This window comes from Pleuronectes platessa, chromosome 16 (assembly GCF_947347685.1).
Source record: "Pleuronectes platessa chromosome 16, fPlePla1.1, whole genome shotgun sequence".
NCBI classification, from domain to species: Eukaryota; Metazoa; Chordata; class Actinopteri; order Pleuronectiformes; family Pleuronectidae; genus Pleuronectes; species Pleuronectes platessa.
The window spans coordinates 22,830,415-22,848,535 of NC_070641.1; the positions used below are offsets into that span (position 1 = coordinate 22,830,415).

The following is an 18,121-nucleotide window of genomic DNA, read 5'->3' on the forward strand; positions in this document are numbered from 1 at the left end:
ACGCCGGGAATCTGACCTCAATCTACACCCTCTCTGACCCCTATGTGCTTGTTGGCAGCTTTAGATCCTCATATGGATCCTGCTGGCTGTTCCAAAGTCCAGGCTCAAAACTCAAGGTGACCGGGGTTCCTGCCATCAGGACCCCTCGGCTTTAGAACGACCTGCCTGAGGAGATAAGGTGACTTCTTCTAAATCACCTCTTAAAACTCATTTTTATAGACCTGCTTTCATGTGATGTCGTCTTTTTATTGTCTCCCTATCGCCTTTAATTTTATATATTTTCATTTATTCATTTCACTGCTTTTATGTGATCAAGTTTTTGTGGGACAGTCATAAAAATATTTCTACTTTGTTTTCGACCACTTCAACATTGTTGTCTGGCTTTTGTTAGGATTTCAATATTTTAGCTATATTCTGTGTCTAACTCAACTCTAAATGAATAAATATAGAAGTAGTTTGAGCCAGATAAGGCCTTCACGCAAATGATTAATAATAACCCTTTCCTTCCAAGTGTTTAATCTTGAAAATTAGAATGTGTCTGCGTCACAATGCTGTTTCGTTGTTTTGGTTAAATTGTTTTGAATGTCTGTACAAACAGAACATTGTTTTGATATAGCAAGAACACAATAATCTTCTCTCCAATTGTCAACACCGTTGGCCCACATGCCATCAGCTGTGTCAAGGCTGGTCAAGAGATGAACATTTTGAGACTTGTCACTTCCTTATTCCAAAGCCAAGAAGGAGGAGCTACGCCTGAGGAGGAAGAACCAAGATCTACTGTTATAAAACAGACAGGCGCCGGCTGTTTGATGCGTTCTGATGGGTCTCGTGTTCTGATGCGACTTGTTGGATGCCCATTGCTTTGCTGATTGTTACCTTTCATTGCTTTCTAAATAAATACTTGATTGAACAAACCGAGTTTGGCTCATCTTCTCATATTTAGGATAAACCAACACGCTTAACACTTTCTTGTCAAATTGCATCCTGCTGATTGTTATTTCTCTCCTCTTTGTATCTTTGCTCTGAACATTTTAAAGGTGCTATATAAATAAAGTTTATTATTAGGATTATTATCTACAAACATTCGCCTCTTGCCTGTTTATCGCTCCTGCTCAGGTTTCCAGAGGAAGCTTCTCCTCTGAACTGCACTGACCTCAGACTGCTCGGCCTGTCAGCTTAGAGAACTACATCCACATCAAACCTGAAGGTCAAGTCAAGCCCACAGAAATGTCTGCAGGATTCCTCAGCTCATTTTCAGGAGTTAAAAAACGAACATGTGATCGTGCAGGTGCGTGTGCAAGTGCATGAGAGACATGGCAGCGGACCGGGAGGTGGGCGGGGCCTCCTGGTGCCTGCCGGCCTGTCGCTGATGGACGTATTGGCATGGTCACCCAGCCACAACAAAGAGAGGAAGGTGTTTTTTTCACACAGGCGGTGGTGAGGCAGGAAGGGGCAGGGCTGTGTTCCCTGCAGCGCCGTTTCCGTCCTATTTATCTCATTGTTTTTTCCCCCCCGGCCCACAGTCCAGCTGGGGCAGCCAGAGCACACAAGCACTGGCACTCAGTCAAGCCCCAAAAGAACCTGGCCTCCAGTCAGGGGTCTTCTCACCTTTGACTGGCTCCCAACTCATCACCAGCAGCAGATACAGGCATGTTCCCTCTGGGCTTTGTGTCTCCCGGCGTGTACAGTCACATCGTGCACAGGTCTGAGTCTCCTTCCTGTCAGCAGAGAGAGGAGCTGGCACCGCTGGGAGACACACCCACCACATCACACACAGCCGCCATCTTTTCCTGTAGAGACATTCACAAATCAAACCCCTGTTGGCACAAGTGGATTCAGAATGCACGAGAGGTGTCACACTCCACTAGCGCGAATATCATTATCTCTCAAATATGTGTGTGTGTGTGTGTGTGTCTGTGAGTAAACAGCAGGCGGATGCAGGTTGGAACACGCCTGTGTGGCTGCTGCTCTGCCTGCACAGCACCGACTCCCCAAAGAGCACAACATGCCAGCACAGCATATCATTACCACGCAGGATGCTCCTGCTCCCGCTGACAGGCAACATGTGAACAGAGATGAAGAGGAACCTCATCAGAGAACCTTTATTATCATGTATGTCCTCCAGTGACGTGACGATCTGACTGCAAATACAAGATAAAGAACCTTTTGACATCTCGTGAGTCGCCATGTTAAGTTAACCAGCTACAAGCTTCACCCTGAAACCTGATGATGTCCAGAGCCGGCCAGTTCCTGTCGGTCTGATTCTAAGTGCTTTGTCTCAGCCCTGGTTGCCTCCTGGAGTAAATAATGCATGTAGGCACTAAGCATATTGGACAACTACACCACTCCGGTGCACTAAGATGTCTGAGTGAGCACGAACAGTTTGTGCTTTGACTCTCTGTCCCCTTCTCGGCCATTTGCATCTTCAGCTCATGTGCATTTTCATTTTCTTTTGCCACAGCCCGACTCTGCTTTACCTGGAGTTCAGTAGAGAGGTAGTTTGTGATAATGGTTCAGTCGAAGGTTAAGTAGTTTAATTATACTCTCAGCATTATTCATCTTTAAAGAAGGCAGCGACTCCTCCTCTCCTCCTCAAAGTGCCTGAGTCAGAGCTTTGTCTCAGTTTTTCATTGCTTATGGATTGAATTGATTTCCTGTGACTGGCTGCAGACAGAGCAGACTCTCTCCCCCTAGTGGTGCCAAACCACCACCACCACCACTACCACCACCACCAGAAACCAGAGTCTCAGCAGATTCAGACCTTGTATCACATCTACATCCCTTTATCAACCTATCACAGCATCATTAACAATTTACATGTTCATCCTTTGTTACATAAAGAGCCCAGTGTTTGATATGTAAACAAGTATTTACTATGAAGTAAATCATGTATGGTACATATAAGTGAACAAAAACAATTGTGAAATAACTCATGAATCATTAAAAGTCAACTCTTTATTTTGAAATGTTGTTTCATTAATCTAATTTCCCATCGTAACACTTTTGTATTTTGTTATTTATTTGTTATTCTCCATTGGCATCACATTTAAGTTTATATATTCATTTCATAATAATACGTTGATTCTATTAGGCAAGTTAGTGCATAACAATTATAACAATGAGAAATAATCCATGTTTACATCCTGGTTTAACAACGCAGCAAAAACATCCTTATTAAATATTAAAATTCCCAAATATCAAAATTCAACCAAAACATTTGAGGGAATCTTAAGTTTGAAAATGATAAATATTGAACTCATTTATGGTTACATGATAAAATAACATTTCATTAGATTATTGGTTTATTTACATACTTGACACAGTTTATTTGATATGATAACAGAAGAAGAAAGAATCCTGTCAGAAAACATTCAACACAAAAAACGATAAAAACCTGATCAACTTCCTCTGGTGCATTAACAGATAAACTCCCTTTTAACAAGTTATATAATTAAGACAGCATATGGAATACGTGTAAACAAACGTAGTGAGCAGTAAATCAGATTTACCTTCTGAGGAGTGTGAGGAGAACATTAACAGATGCATTAGATCCACGGTGCTGTGCTCCGCTGTACGACTCCCAAGTGACACATTCACATCAAGAGAAGCTGAACATCGCTCTTCATGAAGTGCACATCAACTGTGAATGAACGTACCTGTAGTGACTGTAAACAAGGTCCGAGAAGTTAAGTAAACACGACACAATAATACCAAAACAGACGAGTACAGTTATTCTGTTTTCTCCTGATCAGAGTTTGTGCAGTGAACGTCCCTTTTCCATTGAGCGTCCTTCATTTGACCTTCAACAGCACGAGGGACATCAGCACTTCAGGAAGTAACCCTAACCCTGTCTTTGAAAAGCATCAATGAAGAACTGGTTTGTGGAGGAGATCCCTCGTCATTCATAGACACGAGATATGAACCTTCTACACATGGTTTTAATATCAGTGTGATGAGGTCGACTTGGTCTGACACCTCTGACACTGTACCTTTAAATAAAAATGGTTGAACCATAGAAATGTGCAATTTACAGGGATAAAAACAGCATGAAAACATTAAAACATTAAAAATACACGAGGGAAATCAAGTTAATCAGTTGTTCCTGTTTCCTGGAGATACTGACACATCTCAGTGATTCATCTTGTTATAACAAATGAAAGACGTTGATTAAAACTGCTGACGAGTCCGGGACAATGTGCAAATCTTAACATTTTCTTCTGTGACATATTTTTTTGCTGCCTCGTTTGCAGCACTTTAAAAAACCAACAGCGGAAATGCCCGACCTTGCAGTGCATTAGCACCTGGCTCTTTACAGCAGGAGCAGCTCATCCATATTGATGACAGGCGAGACTTGAATGAAATGAGGATGAGGAGCAAGGAAAAGACCAAATTGATGAAAAGTAGTGTTGCAGGAGCTGATGCACACACGGAAGTTAATGGCCGCTCGTTCTTCTGCTCGCCTGCCTCCCTTGTGTCTATTCTACTTCTGCCGTGAAGATCCAGATGCTTGCATATATTTACATAATCACAAGTCACAAAAGAATGTCTCCTAAGTGGCCGAGTGGACAGTGAAATTATAAAAACATACATCATTTAAGAGAACGTTTGCTTTTTACTTTGAGGGCCGTGTCCAGTCGAGTCTACTGGCGTCAAGTGTCTCGTCTTCAAACCCTCAACAAACTGAGATTTCAGAAAGAGGCAATAAATTATTCATACAGTACAAAAGCAGGTAATTGGCCTTGTGACTGATAAGTGCCTTCTACTGGTCCATAATTCATTTAAATGCAAAATTCAAACCCGGGGGGCGCAGAGGACATTATGTTCGAAGGTCAGTCCGTCCACTGTCAAGACATTCCTCGTCCCTGCTGGGCTTCTGGGAAAGAGAAGGAGTGAAATTGCTCAATCAGTCGTCACTTGAGTGGAAACTCAGTGGTTTTTAAGAGAAAAGCTAAATCTCTACTTACTCTCACCTCCTCTTCACCACTCGCAGCAGCAGAGGAAGGAGCAGGACGAGCCCTCAGGTCCTCGGAACTTGCCGGAGCTGGGCGTGTCCGTGCACTCAGCGATGAAGACGTGAAGGTCAGTGACGCGCACCTGCTCCTGAGTTTGGGCCTGTGTGGGTCAACAGACATTAACACGTGCACTTTCTTCTCCAGAGCTACTGGTTTGCAGCTCTTAATGGCAGCAATGGTTTTCCCCTTTCATCACTTCAAGGCTCATTTCAAACACTTTTTACTGCTTCATCCAGATCTGGATCTTCTAGACACAATGAAGGTCTTACACACACACACACACACACACACATGAATCACACCAGAGCACAAACTGAACTGTACCATGATGGTGTCGTAGGCTCCGGTGATGAGTGCGATGAAGAGGGACAGCACCATGTAGATGAAGAGGGAGATGAAGGTGTAGAGGTAGACCTGGCTGAAGATCCACACCAGGGTGCCGCTTCGCTCCATCTCAGCAAAGGTCACAAACATGTCGTCCCCGTTGATGAGAGAGAAGAGACACTGGGACACGGTGGACAGGGAGCGGAACTGGGCAGAGAGCATCAGCAGCAGCAAGGTCAACTAGAGGTCAACTAGAGGTCATCCCTTTTATCCACCTCTCAATCTGTACATTGTTATTTTTGTATGTCCTTCTTCCACAAAAGCACAAAACACAAAACAATATAACAATGTTTTCATAAAGGTCAATTATCTTCTCTCATTAATAATACACAAGCTCCATGGATGCTATGCTGGAGGGCTTTTTATCATAATAAGGCTGTGAGGAAATGCTCTTCTGGTCTGAGTGACTCGTGGCGCCTCCTCCCTGGTCCGGGACCTTCCTGAGTGGGTTCAGTACCTTGGTGTGATGAGGCCCGAGCACGATCCAGCCACAGAAGCAGTACCCCAGGTAAATGGCAGCGGCACAGCAGCAGAAACGGATAACGTTTGGAAAAGCAGCTCGAAGAGTCACGATCAAGATCTGTGGGCGAGAAGCAGAAGGTATTTACACTTCAAAGAAAGAGCAGCCGATAAATGTGCCTCTGTGTGTGTGTGTGTGTGTGTGTGTGCGTGTGTGTGTGTGTGTGTGTGTGTGCCTTCCACATACATTGTATTTCTGAAAGAAGCTGAGGTAGCGGATGACTCCCACCCACACCAGCAGGGTGGAGGTTCCCAGCAGGATCCCACACACATCATACGAGGACAAATTCTGCATCACAACAGGGACGTCTTTGATTAAAATGAATTGTGCTGCTGGTATTTGTCCCTGAGGACTTCTCAGGAGCTGGTCTTACTGGTAACATCTGCCTCGTTACCTTGGACTCGATCCCGATCTTGATGAAGCTCCCGACGATGGTGAACACGTCGCTGATGATGAGCAGGATGTACCAGCCGTTGATGAACTCCATCCGGTCTCCCCAGCTCACACTGCGGCAGAGTGTGTGATGGAAGAAGTGCACGTACTCCTGGGACGGGACACAAGAGACAAATATCAAACAGGCTTATCCTCTGAAGGTGAGATTCTAATCCTGTAATATGGAGGATTGTGGGATCTCTGCTAATCTCTGTTCAGCAGTGTGAGTGTAAATAAACCGGTTTTCTCCAGGTACAGAAGCTTCCTCCTGTTTTAGCAGTTTTTAAAATGAGAGTTCAGCGGCTTTAGGATAGTTTGGTGCTTTTTCGGTGTATTTCCTTTGGTGAACTGTGCATAATGTGCCATAGAGTGTTTTCCAATCTGTCAAGGATCAAAGGTTACAGCTGAGTTTTAGACCAAACTTGCTACGAAGCCACAAAACAACAGAAAACTTGATCTTATCAAACAGGGATGATTAAGTTAGAGTTGCATAAATGTCCGGCCGGCCCTCTTACATATTGCAGGACGATGCCTCTGAGGATGGAGCGTCCACACAGCAGCAGGGACAAGAGACAAACCACCGCCACCAGCACGTCCAACAACTCCCGGGCATAGCTCTCCGCTGCCAGAGGCAAAGGGAAGAGGGACAGAAGTCAAAGTTACAGATAGAAGAGTTGATATCAGGAGACAAGATGGATGAACATCTCCCACTGCAGCTCGTCCAGCACCAGCTACTCACCGTGTCCGGACACATTGGGGTCTTTACACTCGGTTATGGACGCCTGGTTCAGGAGACTGATCTTCACTTTGCCGCTGTGCGCTTTGTTATCCATGAGGATCTGATCACAGACGCAAAAGAACCTTATTAAATATACACACTGTGGATATGGACGTGTTTGTGTGCGATACACTCTCTGTTTACAGTTCGTTACAATACACCACGTCTATTATATTTATTTATTATCAGTGTCTGCAATTTCATCCAATATGTGTAATAATTCTATCATCAGTTTTAGATCTATCCATTTATTTGCATCTTCTCAAATTGGAAAAAACTAGATTTCTGTCTGTTGTGGACGAGGGATCATTGGGGGTGGGGGGGGGGGGGGGGGGGGGCAGTTCACCGTGATGGCGAAGGTGTAGCAGTCGGGGATCTCATTGTTTATGATGGTCTGGATGTTGATGGCCTTCAGCTGGAAGTCAACTGTCACATTGATCAGCCTGGAGACACACACAGAGAAAGTCAATGTGTTGAAACTGTAACAGGAACTTCTCTGTGTCTAATGATGAGAAAAAAAAAAAACACAATAACATCTAACTTGTGAAACTTGAGAGTGAAATTCTTGTAGTCACTGTTTCCATCGCTGTAATTCACGGGATCCACTCCGAGGCAAACTGGAAAAAAAAAGAGGCAGAAAACCCGAAAGTAGCATTAGAGGAACTAAACGATATCAGATGAGGAAATATTATTTAAAAAACTATATAAATCGTCTTTTTCCACATCACATGCAGCTTCAACCACACTTCAGCACTTCCTCTCAGCCTTCTAATCGCTTCCTTGGAGCTTAACATCGATTTTATTCGTCTTCATCTATTTCTGTCACAGGAGTTTTCATTCATAGCCAAACCAGCAGGTGTATGCAAATAAAAAAAGCTTTAATTCTGTGTTTCCTGAGAACTGGACCATGTCAAGTGTTTGAAAGTAGGACAAAGTGTCCGGGCCTCTCCTGACACGTGTGGAGCATCAACACAGTGACTCACTGACACAGTCATTTCCTCCAGGGCCTGGAAAACCACAGTCGCTGGGTAACACAACAAGCCTGAAGCTTTCCACCACGTGAAGGGCTTCCCTACCGGTGTCCACGTGGGGGTCGATGTCAAACGTGTCGTTGACGGGGTCGATGGTTCCATTCCTGAAGAACCTCTGGCAGAGGGACAGGGCGCTGCCGTTCACGCCGACGCCCAACACGTAGGCGTACCGTCCCAGTGAGATGTCCGGTAGAGCCAGGTACTGGGAGGGAGACCAGAACCATTATTCAAACTGAGCTGGAGGCACGTTGACAAATTCTGCTTCCTCACAATAAAGCACAATTTCACTCTGGAGCTGTTCCTGGTCTGAAATATCAAAACATCTACTTCATGAATCGGCCAAATGTGTACTTTAGTAGAAACTACTTTTTTCCTGATATTTCCATCATCTGTGCTTTTCTGATTTGATTTTTTTGTATTTAATTGAGTGGTAGAAAAAATGTTGTGTCAGCCATTTATGAAGAACTTCCAGGAACAAATGATGCATCTTCAGGTTTTTTCCAGTTCCTCTTTTGTGTTGTATGGATTTCGGTGAATGTAAAAGTTCTTAAAAAGCTAAAAGTGATCAGTAAAGGGAGCCCCCCCCCCAGGTAGCCACACAGAGGTTGTGTGGCTACCTTGTGTGGCTACCTTGTCGATGGTGAAGTGGATGTGGTCGTTCAGCTCCTTCTGCGTGTGCACTGCCTGAGGAGCGTTCTCCTCGAACCCCTTCAGGAAGAGGTGTTTGAACGCCGCCGTGTTTTCCTCTTTGAACGTCACGACCATCTGGTTGCTGAGTCCGAACAGAACCAACTGAGAGTCAGAGTCAAAACACAAGAGAATCAAGAGCCAAGCAAACACAGGACAGATTCATCAACAGATAAAACAAACAATCTTCTCGTGGACTTCATCCTGTTCTGAGGTAAACAGATGTTTCTCCACCTGCACGGTGACGATGATGATCTTCAGCAGCTGCAGGCCCAGTTTGAACGGCTTGCGTCCTTTAGCGTGATACTTGTCACAGGGGCTCATGAAGAAGTACTTGAGCTTCCTCCTCAGAGCCTCCTCCTCCTCCTCCTCCTCTTCCTCCTCCTGCTGCTCCTTGGGGAGCTCAGAGTCCTCCAGCCCAGAGGGGTGTGGGCTCCCAGCCCCGAGGAGGTCCTGGGACCCGTAGCTGGTCATGGAGGAGAGCAGCCGGTGCTTCTCTGGAGAACACACAGAAATGAGATGATGTGAAATTATAAACGTTAAAACTACAGGTAATTACAGGTAAACAACACATGTGATGATGTAAACAACAGACTCATCAGGGAGGTAAACACGTAAATAACATGTGATGATGTAAAGAGGTAAGCAACACGTGTGATGATGTGAACAACAGAATCATCATGGATGTAAACATTAAACAACAGAATCATCATGGATGTAAACAGGTAAATAACAGACCCATCATGGAGGTAAACAGGTAAACAACAGACTCATCATGGAGGTAAACAGGTAAACAAAATGTGATGATGTAAAGAAGTAAACAACACGTGTGATGATGTGAACAACAGAATCAGCATGGATGTAAACATTAAACAACAGACTCATCTTGGATCTAAACAGGTAAACAACAGACTCATCAGTGATGTAAACAGGTAAACAACATATGATGATGTAAAGAGGTAAACAACACTTGTGATGATGTGAATAACAGACTCATCGTGGATGTAAATAGGAAACAACATACTCATCGTGGAGGTAAACATTAGAAAAAAGTCCCCTCATGGAGGTAAACAGGTAAACAACAGACCATCGTGGAGGTTAACATGTGATGATGTAAAGAGGTAAACAACACGTGTGATGATGTGAACAACAGAATCATCATGGATGTAAACATTAGACAACAGAATCATCCTGGAGGTAAACAGGTAAACAACAGACTCATCACGGATGTAAACAGGTAAACAACAGACTCATCATGGAGGTAAACAGGTAAACAACAGACTCATCATGGATGTAAACAGGTAAACAACAGACTCATCATGGATGTAAACAGGTAAACAACAGACTCCTCATGGAGGTAAACAGGTAAACAACAGACCTGTGTCTCTGTCCTGCTCGTGGGTGAAGCCTTCAGACGCCATGTTGATGTTTTCAGTCGCTCACAGAGGAATGAAGGAGAGAATCTTCCTCTTCCTCTTCCTCAGCAGGAGGATTCACGTCATCACAGCTGCTTCTTCTCTGCGTCGCGATGTTTGGAGACACCGACGATCACGTCACCACTTCCGGGTTAGCACGTGACTCCACCATGTGACCGCTGTCTGCCGCTATGGCAACGAGCTGCTGCTGCTGAGCAACCAAACAAAACAAGAGCTTTGATCTATAGCGGGATATTAAATATATATATTAATATTATTATAATTCTTTATTCATTCCTACATATTCCCACATGTATGAGTATATTTAATGACAGCAACATTATTTGTTACTTAATTACCAACATTCACATTAACTGTGTTAATAATGATAAGCAATAATTGACAAATTGTTGATTGACACCACTTTTGAATCTGGAAAATATGCTATAATTATTAATAATTATTCATTCAGCTCGATTCTATTTTCTCTGAATCATAATCAATCAAAAACAATGAAGTCATCTCAGAAAACTCTTTAAGTGTTGAAGTCTTTTATTTGTGGAATGGAAACTCCTGCATGTTAAACCCTCAATTTCTGCATGCACACGCACACGTACACGAAACAAATTAATCTAAATATTATTAATACAAATATAATAATACACAGTGAGGACCTCAGTGTCGTCAAGGATCTGCACCAGACTGTGAATCTATTTCAGAGATGAAACTTCAGAGCTTGAGTTGAACTGGAGTGAACAAGAAAAAACAAAACTTCGACTCTCAACACCAGGATAAACATTTAGAACGTTGTTTTTATTCAGATTCATGTCTAACCATGTTTTTATTTGATTAATGATTTGTTGTTTAGACTCTTTAAAGTCTAAAAGAAGTTTAACGGGGCCTAAGGTCATGATATTTAATTAAAGGACCAGTGTGAGGGATTTAGAAGTGGATCCATTGACAGAAATTAATATTATATCATATTCTCATTTGTCAGTGCTTCCCACAGAAGTCTATCTGTGGTGAAGTGGTCAGGACGATGAAGGATATCAGAAACTAAATGGATTTTCTGATGGTCCAAAGAGAGAGAGAGGGAAAGAAAGAGAGAGAGAGAGAGAGAGAGAGGGGGGGGGGGGGGGGCTGCACACAGATCTTCAATGAAGCAACATTCATGAGAAACAGTTTCACCTGAAATTACTTTTGTATTTTCTTTAGCTCACATGGAGCTACACATGAAAAGTTATGCAAGGTAAACAAATGTATGGAACTTGAGAAGGTGAAGAGTGAGAAGATCCACAGAAAACTGGAAGTTTTGGACCAATCAGCTGCATCTTCTCTGCTGTAGATGTGGCTCAGTACGTTGCAGAAATCCATTCATCATCACATCAGCTACCAGAAACAATATCATTCACAGTCAGCTACAGTTTAACACAAGACCTGGATGACTTATCCTCATCCTGTACTGATGAACAAAAACAAAAACCAGAGTCTCCAGTCGTGTTTTATCTGCCGTCCAGAGCCTTGTCCCTGGCGATGACCGAGTCGTTGAACTTTATCATGAGTGTGGTGCCCTTGTGCCAGTGGGCGGTGACCTTGGCCGGGAAACCACTGTGTGTGAGGATGGCTTCCACGATGCCAGCAGTGAAGGCAGCGCAGTTCAAGCTGCTGTTCTCTTTGGGCACAGAGATGTACGCGTTGATGAGCGGCTCCTTCTCGATGATGTAATACGTCTTGTCATCATCGTTGGCCTGCTCCAGCTTATCAGCCTCCTTCCCGAATAAGGACTTCCACACGTTAACCTAAAAGGACAGGAAACAAGTTTATAAGTTTCAGGTAGAAAGTTATCTCACTCTGAAAGGAACGTCAGTATTTCACACGTGCTCACCTTGATGAAGAGCAGCATGTTCAGAACCTTGGTCTCCCTCTTCCCATTCTTCTCCCTCAGCACCAGCACGTCCAGCATGCTGGCTCCCACGCTGTGGCCCATGTCGGCCAGCCGGGTCTGCAGCTCGGACACGGAGTACACCCGGCTCTGACAGTACTGGACCATCTCGGAGAACAGGAGGGCGAAGGCGCTCACGCTGACCTCGGTCTTGGGTCGAGTCAGGGGCCGCTCCAGGATGCTGGACTTCCCTCGAGTGAACCGCGTGTCCATTTTCTACTGAGGAGGGACGGGTGTCACAGTTTAGTATTTATTCATATAAAGGAAGCACAGACACGCTTTATTAAATATATCACATCAGATAATAAATGGCACAGAAAACAAAAAGCACCTTTCATCACCCTGAGGGAGCTAAACAACATATGCTGCCATTGAGATGTAAACAAGCTTGATAGTAAGATACGAGACAGAAAGAGAGTCGATCTTATTTCACAGTAAAAAGCATAAACTGCACACGTGATGAACTTTTACCAACATCAGCTGATCACCTGTTTAACGCTGTTTTTTATCATTCTGCTCAGTTTCTGCGTTTTAAACCCCTCAGTCAGCTGTTAGCCACCTAGCTACAGATGCTAACTGACGCTTCCTGTCACGATGCGAGCTCCTCCAGGAACACACAACACAATTTGCTACACAACTTAAACCCACAGACACACGCACAGATAATGTTTAACATCTGTAATCGTGGTTTAATAAAAGTGTCGCGTTCATTTATAAACAAACCTCAGTTGATAGAAGATCAGCTTATATCCTGTTTTTCCTCGTTTCTCTTCTTCGTGCTCCTCTGGGGTTCAAATGCTGTTAACCTCAGTTTGAAGTGTACATCGCCCCCCAGTGGACAGAAGCGGTACATGTAATATAATATATTATAGGCCTACATCTTCTTACTACTAGTACTACTACTAATAATAATGTATGCACCTTTCAACGTACTAAGGGCTTTACAGGTAAAGTAAGAAAGATTTTTATTTAATAATAAAACAAACCAAGGACAGACAATAATAGTGGAGATGTAAGCTGAGTATACACAAACTGCTGGTATTTGTGAGTTTTCAGAAGTTTTTTACAAGTATCCTTGGATCTGTTGAGGAGGATTTGTAAAGGATGCGAGACTGAACATTTACACATTCATTTGTTTTTAATTAAACGTACAGATCAGTAGGAAAAACACAAAAGAACCTGAGTTAACCTGCAGGATTATTTTAGATTCAATACGTTGAAAGGTCACAAAATCATAACTAACAACTCAGGTAGAGCAGAGTTTTAATAATGTTTTTAGTCTCATTTGTATTTGACGACATCTGAAGAGAAATAAAACATTCATTTCAATCTACAGCCTGAGCCCTAACAAACTGTATATATGTATATTTTAATGTTCTTGTTTTAGTCTTATTAGCATCAGCTTCTCTCTCTCTCTCTCTCTCTCTCTCTCTCTCTCCCTCTTCCCCATAAAAAAATCTACATATGGTGACAGACAAAAGTAATAAGTCATATTTAACTTTTACATTTGTGCAATGTATTTTTCCCAGCAGAACCAAACACTGTGCACTTCCTGTTCCTGTGTAAGACCACACACATAAGAGAATCCTTCCCACGATGGGGAAACTCACGGTACTACATCAGCAGCAAGTCAAAAGGACATCAGCAAATAATATGTAACATGCAATACTCAAGTGAAGGGAATAAAAATAAATACATGGAAACTTATGAATGTCATTAAACTAGTTTATACAGTGTAGAGAAGGGAGGAATATGTGCAGTGTGAGGATATTTAGTTATACATGCATATGAACCATTGATATTGCACCGACAGATGAAAACAGCCCAGTTGAGACTTGAGCTGTTAAAGGCCAGTCCATAATGGTGGTGAATGTACTTTATACTGGGAGCAGAGCTGGTTCTATCGTCTTATGTACCTGAGGTAAACACTGATATCACCTACAACAGCCTGTGTGTCTCAGATGTGCACATATAAAGTTGATACATAAATCATTAACGAAGGAATCAGATATGTTTCTGTTGCTGCCACACAAACAGCCAACATGTGATTGACGGGACTTCCTCTGTTGTGCTCTGTGTTTTCAGAACCTGGACAAGAAGACACACGTTGCCTCAGAGAGGAGTGCCAGGGGTTTGTACAACAATCCTCAGTGTGCTCTCCGCTGCCATTATTCCAGGAAAGTGTGCGTGTTTCATAAATTGCAGCCACAGATTAATTTACAGAAGTTGTGAATTTCTCCAAAGTGTCCCGGTGGGTCACTCTGCGGAGGAAGACCTTGAGCGGTCAGGTCCACAGGCGCAGGTGCTGGTTTCCCACGCTCCTCGCTGAGCCAGGCCAGCTGATGAAAGGCGGACGTATCTACAGCATGTGTACATGTTACACAACCTCCCTGCTACTCTGCATATGAACGTCTATAAAGGAGAGGGGGAGCAAACAAGGTGAGAGGCATTTGAGGCTCGGAGCTGAAGGCGTCTGAGGCTCAGGATGGATCCGACCGGCTGGAGACTCACTCTGACCCTTGTTGTGGTCATGAGCTGCATCTACGACACAGAAGGTCAGAACTTATTAACAAGTGTATTGTGTGTATTTATGGTTTTTTTGGACCATTACTTTGATACTTTTTCAGATCAGATTCATAGTGGTTGATCTACCTGGATAATTTGGTAATAATACGACCTCTGTAAGTCCACACGTCTTTTGTTTGCATGAGGTAATTCATGAGCACAAGACAATTTCATTTAAAAGTGTTTTCACTGTATTTTATGAAAGTTGATTGAATAAGAATAAACTGGAATTAAAGCAGAATTAACTTCAAACAAGTGCAATGGCTGAGACAGTTTTAGTTTTCATTTAGTTTTTATTGAAATGAAAGTTTAAACAACATCAAAGTTACAAACGTGAACCTGGTGTTAATAAAACTTTTTTATATCAGGATGACACTAAATCCACAGTAATAAAAACACTGTGTAAACACAGCTTGTCTCTCACTGTCACTAATCTGAGATCATCCTGTTGAGGCGGATTCTGAAAATACTTTTATGATATTATATAACAATAAGAACTTCATGTATAAAGCCCTTATCAATACCAAGTACAACAGAGAACCTATAAAACATCACAAGAGACTCATTTCCTTAGATCCAGGGAGTGACAGCAGATTGTTTAACCAGGGAATTGAGACCATGACACGTATGAGACCATGAAGATGATCCATAGACACATCATGTGCTTTTCTATATCGTCTCCAGCTTCATTGTCCCGGCACATGGACGACTTCATCACGGTGGTGAAGCAGCTGGAGGACGGTGTCCCCCGGGCCGACCCGGTCTCCGTGCTGCAGAGGCTGCGCTGGGCCGCTGGTCTGAAGGATCCATTCATCCATCACTTCCTTGGAGATGTGGATTCCAGCGGCTTTGAGGTGGACGCCGGCCTCTTGGATTACATCAGGAAGTCTGTTCCGTACAGTGTGAGTGATGCTGGCAGAGAGGAGGGCGTGGTCCTGACCTCTGACGGCACCACCGTGGCCCTCAGGCCGCTGCTCCTGGGCCTCGAGGCCGGCTTCCTGTCCAAGAGGAGTGAGCGGGTTCGGGGTCTGTACCAGCTCAGTCTGGCCAGAGACCTGGCCCGGTCCCTCAGCCGGGGCTCTCCTCTCAGCCAGCGCCTGGGGCCGGACGGCTGCTGGGACAGTTTGACCTCTCCGCAGGTCTTCACCCTCTCCGACACCCCCGCTCTGCTCACCACCGCTCACGTCAACGGGGCCATGGATGGAGTGATCCTGGGGATGGAGTCCAGAACCCTCAGGCTCAGCAGTCTGCTCACAGAGTACTACTGTCACCAGCTGGACCGGGCCGGCCTGGACGCCGCCCCGCGCCTGGTCAGCCGGCGCCGCAGGGGGAACTTCAGGGAGCTGCTGGTTCCTCCGACGCTGGTCAGACACGTGGTGAAGTCAGTGCAGCTGCAGCGGAGCCTGGAGAGGAAGTCAAAGATGGAGGTGAAGGAGAAGAAGCAGCTGACGGCCGCGGTGAAGGAGGGGATGAAGGAGTTCGTCCACATGTTCATGGGTGAGAGCACGAGGCCACACACAGGAAGTGGAGTGTGGTGAGCTGCTAACCAGCTTGTGGTTTCACACCTGTTTCAGATTGCCCCCCCATCATCCCTCGGTGTATGTGGGGTGCGGAGCCGTACCGAGGAGCCCCCACCAACCTGACGCTGCCGCTCTCCTTCCTCTTCATCCACCACACCCACTCCCCCGGCCTGCCCTGCCTCACCTTCCAGCAGTGCTCTGCAGACATGCGCTCCATGCAGCGCTTCCACCAGGTGGACCGGGGCTGGGACGACATCGGATACAGGTAACATCTGTCTGACGTCACACCTCGGTATCGAACATGTGAATAAATGTGAACGTGGGACAACAACTCACGAGTCTGATCCTCCTGAAGCTTCGTGGCCGGCTCGGACGGACACATCTACCAGGGCCGGGGCTGGCACCGGCAAGGAGCTCACACCCTGGGACACAACTCCATCGGCTACGGGGTTTCTTTCATCGGGGACTACGCCAGCAGTCTGCCTTCCCAGCATTCCATGGGGCTGGTGAGAGATCAGCTGGCGTCCTGTGCTGTGGGCGGTGGGCGACTGGAGGCCGGCTTCACCCTGCAGGGCCACAGGCAGGTGGTGAACACGTCCTGTCCTGGAGACGCTCTCTATAAGGAGATCACAAGCTGGGAGCACTTCGGGGTATGTAGGAGGAATATACTGATATTCTGTATTTGTGCCTTATGATATGAGATATTGAAATAGGCACACGTGCACAACCCACACGCAGGATGAGTTAGGAAGTGAGATAACATGTCTCTTTCTTTCAGTTTTGCGAAGACAGCTGAGATTTTAGATTATTCCTCTGGTATTGAGAATAAATTCATCTGTAGACGTCATCCTCCTCCAGAAGATTTCTCTCACCAGCTTGTATAAATGATATATATATATAACAAATATAAATATATATAAAATCATATAAATTATCTGACGTGTCACTTATTTTCCTTCATATTTCATTTCAGGAGGTGAAGAAGAATTGATGATCAACTTCACAAGAAGAAGAAGAGGAAGAAAAACCAAACTTCACGCAATAAATATGTTTGTGTTATAAATGAGTATTTCCCTTTGAACACAATAAACAATATGAGAATAAAAGCAAAATTACATATGTTCAGTCCTGTTCTTATTGAGGAATTTGTACTGACATGATTTCCATTTTTTTTCCCCATGAAAGATTTAGTTGCAGATTTTTTTCCACATTTAATAAAAAGGCCTGAACAGTGACACAGTCCCACCTGCGACCACTAGAGGGCGCTATTTGAAGGCGTAGTAATGAGGAGTAGGAGGTTTTTATTGATTTAAAGTATTTAAGGAATGTTGTCACACAAACTAATTAAACTCAACACAACATAACACAACACACAGTGAGGAATCCAAAACATGTGGAGTTTACACTTGATTAAACACTGAGTTAACACGTGAGACACATATAAACTGTAACTGACATGTAAACAGACATAAATGACATTTAACACAGTATCTGTACACTTATAAATAATATTATTAAGTGTTATTATCAATGTGGCACTTTATGAAATGTCATTTTCCCCCCCACCGTGTTATTAAAGATTAAAGCTTCAAATAACCACAGAGATTTTCCTCCTCATATAGAAACGTCCTGATAAAGACGTGTCATTAACGTGCGTGTTCTAAAAGGTAAATAGTTAATAGTTAATAAACTTGCATTCCGCGGGTTAGTGGAAACTCTTCTCGTCACCCTCCCCGTCGACGTTACGCACGCAGCAGCCGTGGCGCGCCCGCAGCCGAATAACATGGAGTCCTGCTCGGTCTGGCATCTCCACGGGATCCGCGCACCGCAGCCCG

The 18,121-nt window shown here is 44.2% G+C and overlaps 3 protein-coding genes across 4 annotated transcripts; 1 reads left to right on the top strand and 2 right to left on the bottom strand.

Moving 5' to 3' along the window:
* Positions 1 to 4,973: 4,973 nt before the first annotated feature.
* mcoln1b (mucolipin TRP cation channel 1b) lies at positions 4,974 to 10,410 on the bottom strand. The gene is made up of 13 exons (XM_053444305.1): positions 10,223 to 10,410; positions 9,079 to 9,341; positions 8,788 to 8,949; positions 8,203 to 8,359; positions 7,668 to 7,743; positions 7,473 to 7,569; positions 7,088 to 7,187; positions 6,864 to 6,970; positions 6,311 to 6,460; positions 6,103 to 6,204; positions 5,854 to 5,976; positions 5,337 to 5,543; positions 4,974 to 5,112 (listed from the first exon to the last, which is right to left on the bottom strand). The coding sequence occupies exons 1-13, from the start codon at positions 10,263 to 10,265 to the stop codon at positions 4,978 to 4,980; spliced, it is 1,722 nt and encodes a 573-aa protein (XP_053300280.1). The 5' UTR covers positions 10,266 to 10,410; the 3' UTR covers positions 4,974 to 4,977.
* Positions 10,411 to 10,793: 383 nt separating this feature from the next.
* trappc5 (trafficking protein particle complex subunit 5) lies at positions 10,794 to 13,024 on the bottom strand. 2 transcript variants are annotated; one of them, XM_053443211.1, is made up of 3 exons: positions 12,925 to 13,024; positions 12,145 to 12,417; positions 10,794 to 12,058 (listed from the first exon to the last, which is right to left on the bottom strand). In XM_053443211.1, the coding sequence occupies exons 2-3, from the start codon at positions 12,412 to 12,414 to the stop codon at positions 11,762 to 11,764; spliced, it is 567 nt and encodes a 188-aa protein (XP_053299186.1). In that variant the 5' UTR covers positions 12,415 to 12,417; positions 12,925 to 13,024; the 3' UTR covers positions 10,794 to 11,761. The 2 variants fall into 2 exon arrangements, with proteins under 2 accessions (XP_053299186.1, XP_053299185.1); XM_053443210.1 differs by having other exon boundaries at positions 12,145 to 12,420; positions 12,925 to 13,002.
* Positions 13,025 to 14,372: 1,348 nt separating this feature from the next.
* On the top strand, positions 14,373 to 17,411 carry pglyrp6 (peptidoglycan recognition protein 6). Its single transcript, XM_053444349.1, has 5 exons — positions 14,373 to 14,756; positions 15,451 to 16,263; positions 16,341 to 16,551; positions 16,642 to 16,936; positions 17,260 to 17,411. Exons 1-5 carry the CDS (start codon positions 14,687 to 14,689, stop codon positions 17,275 to 17,277), a joined length of 1,407 nt encoding a protein of 468 aa, XP_053300324.1. The 5' UTR covers positions 14,373 to 14,686; the 3' UTR covers positions 17,278 to 17,411.
* The last annotated feature ends 710 nt before the right edge of the window (positions 17,412 to 18,121 follow it).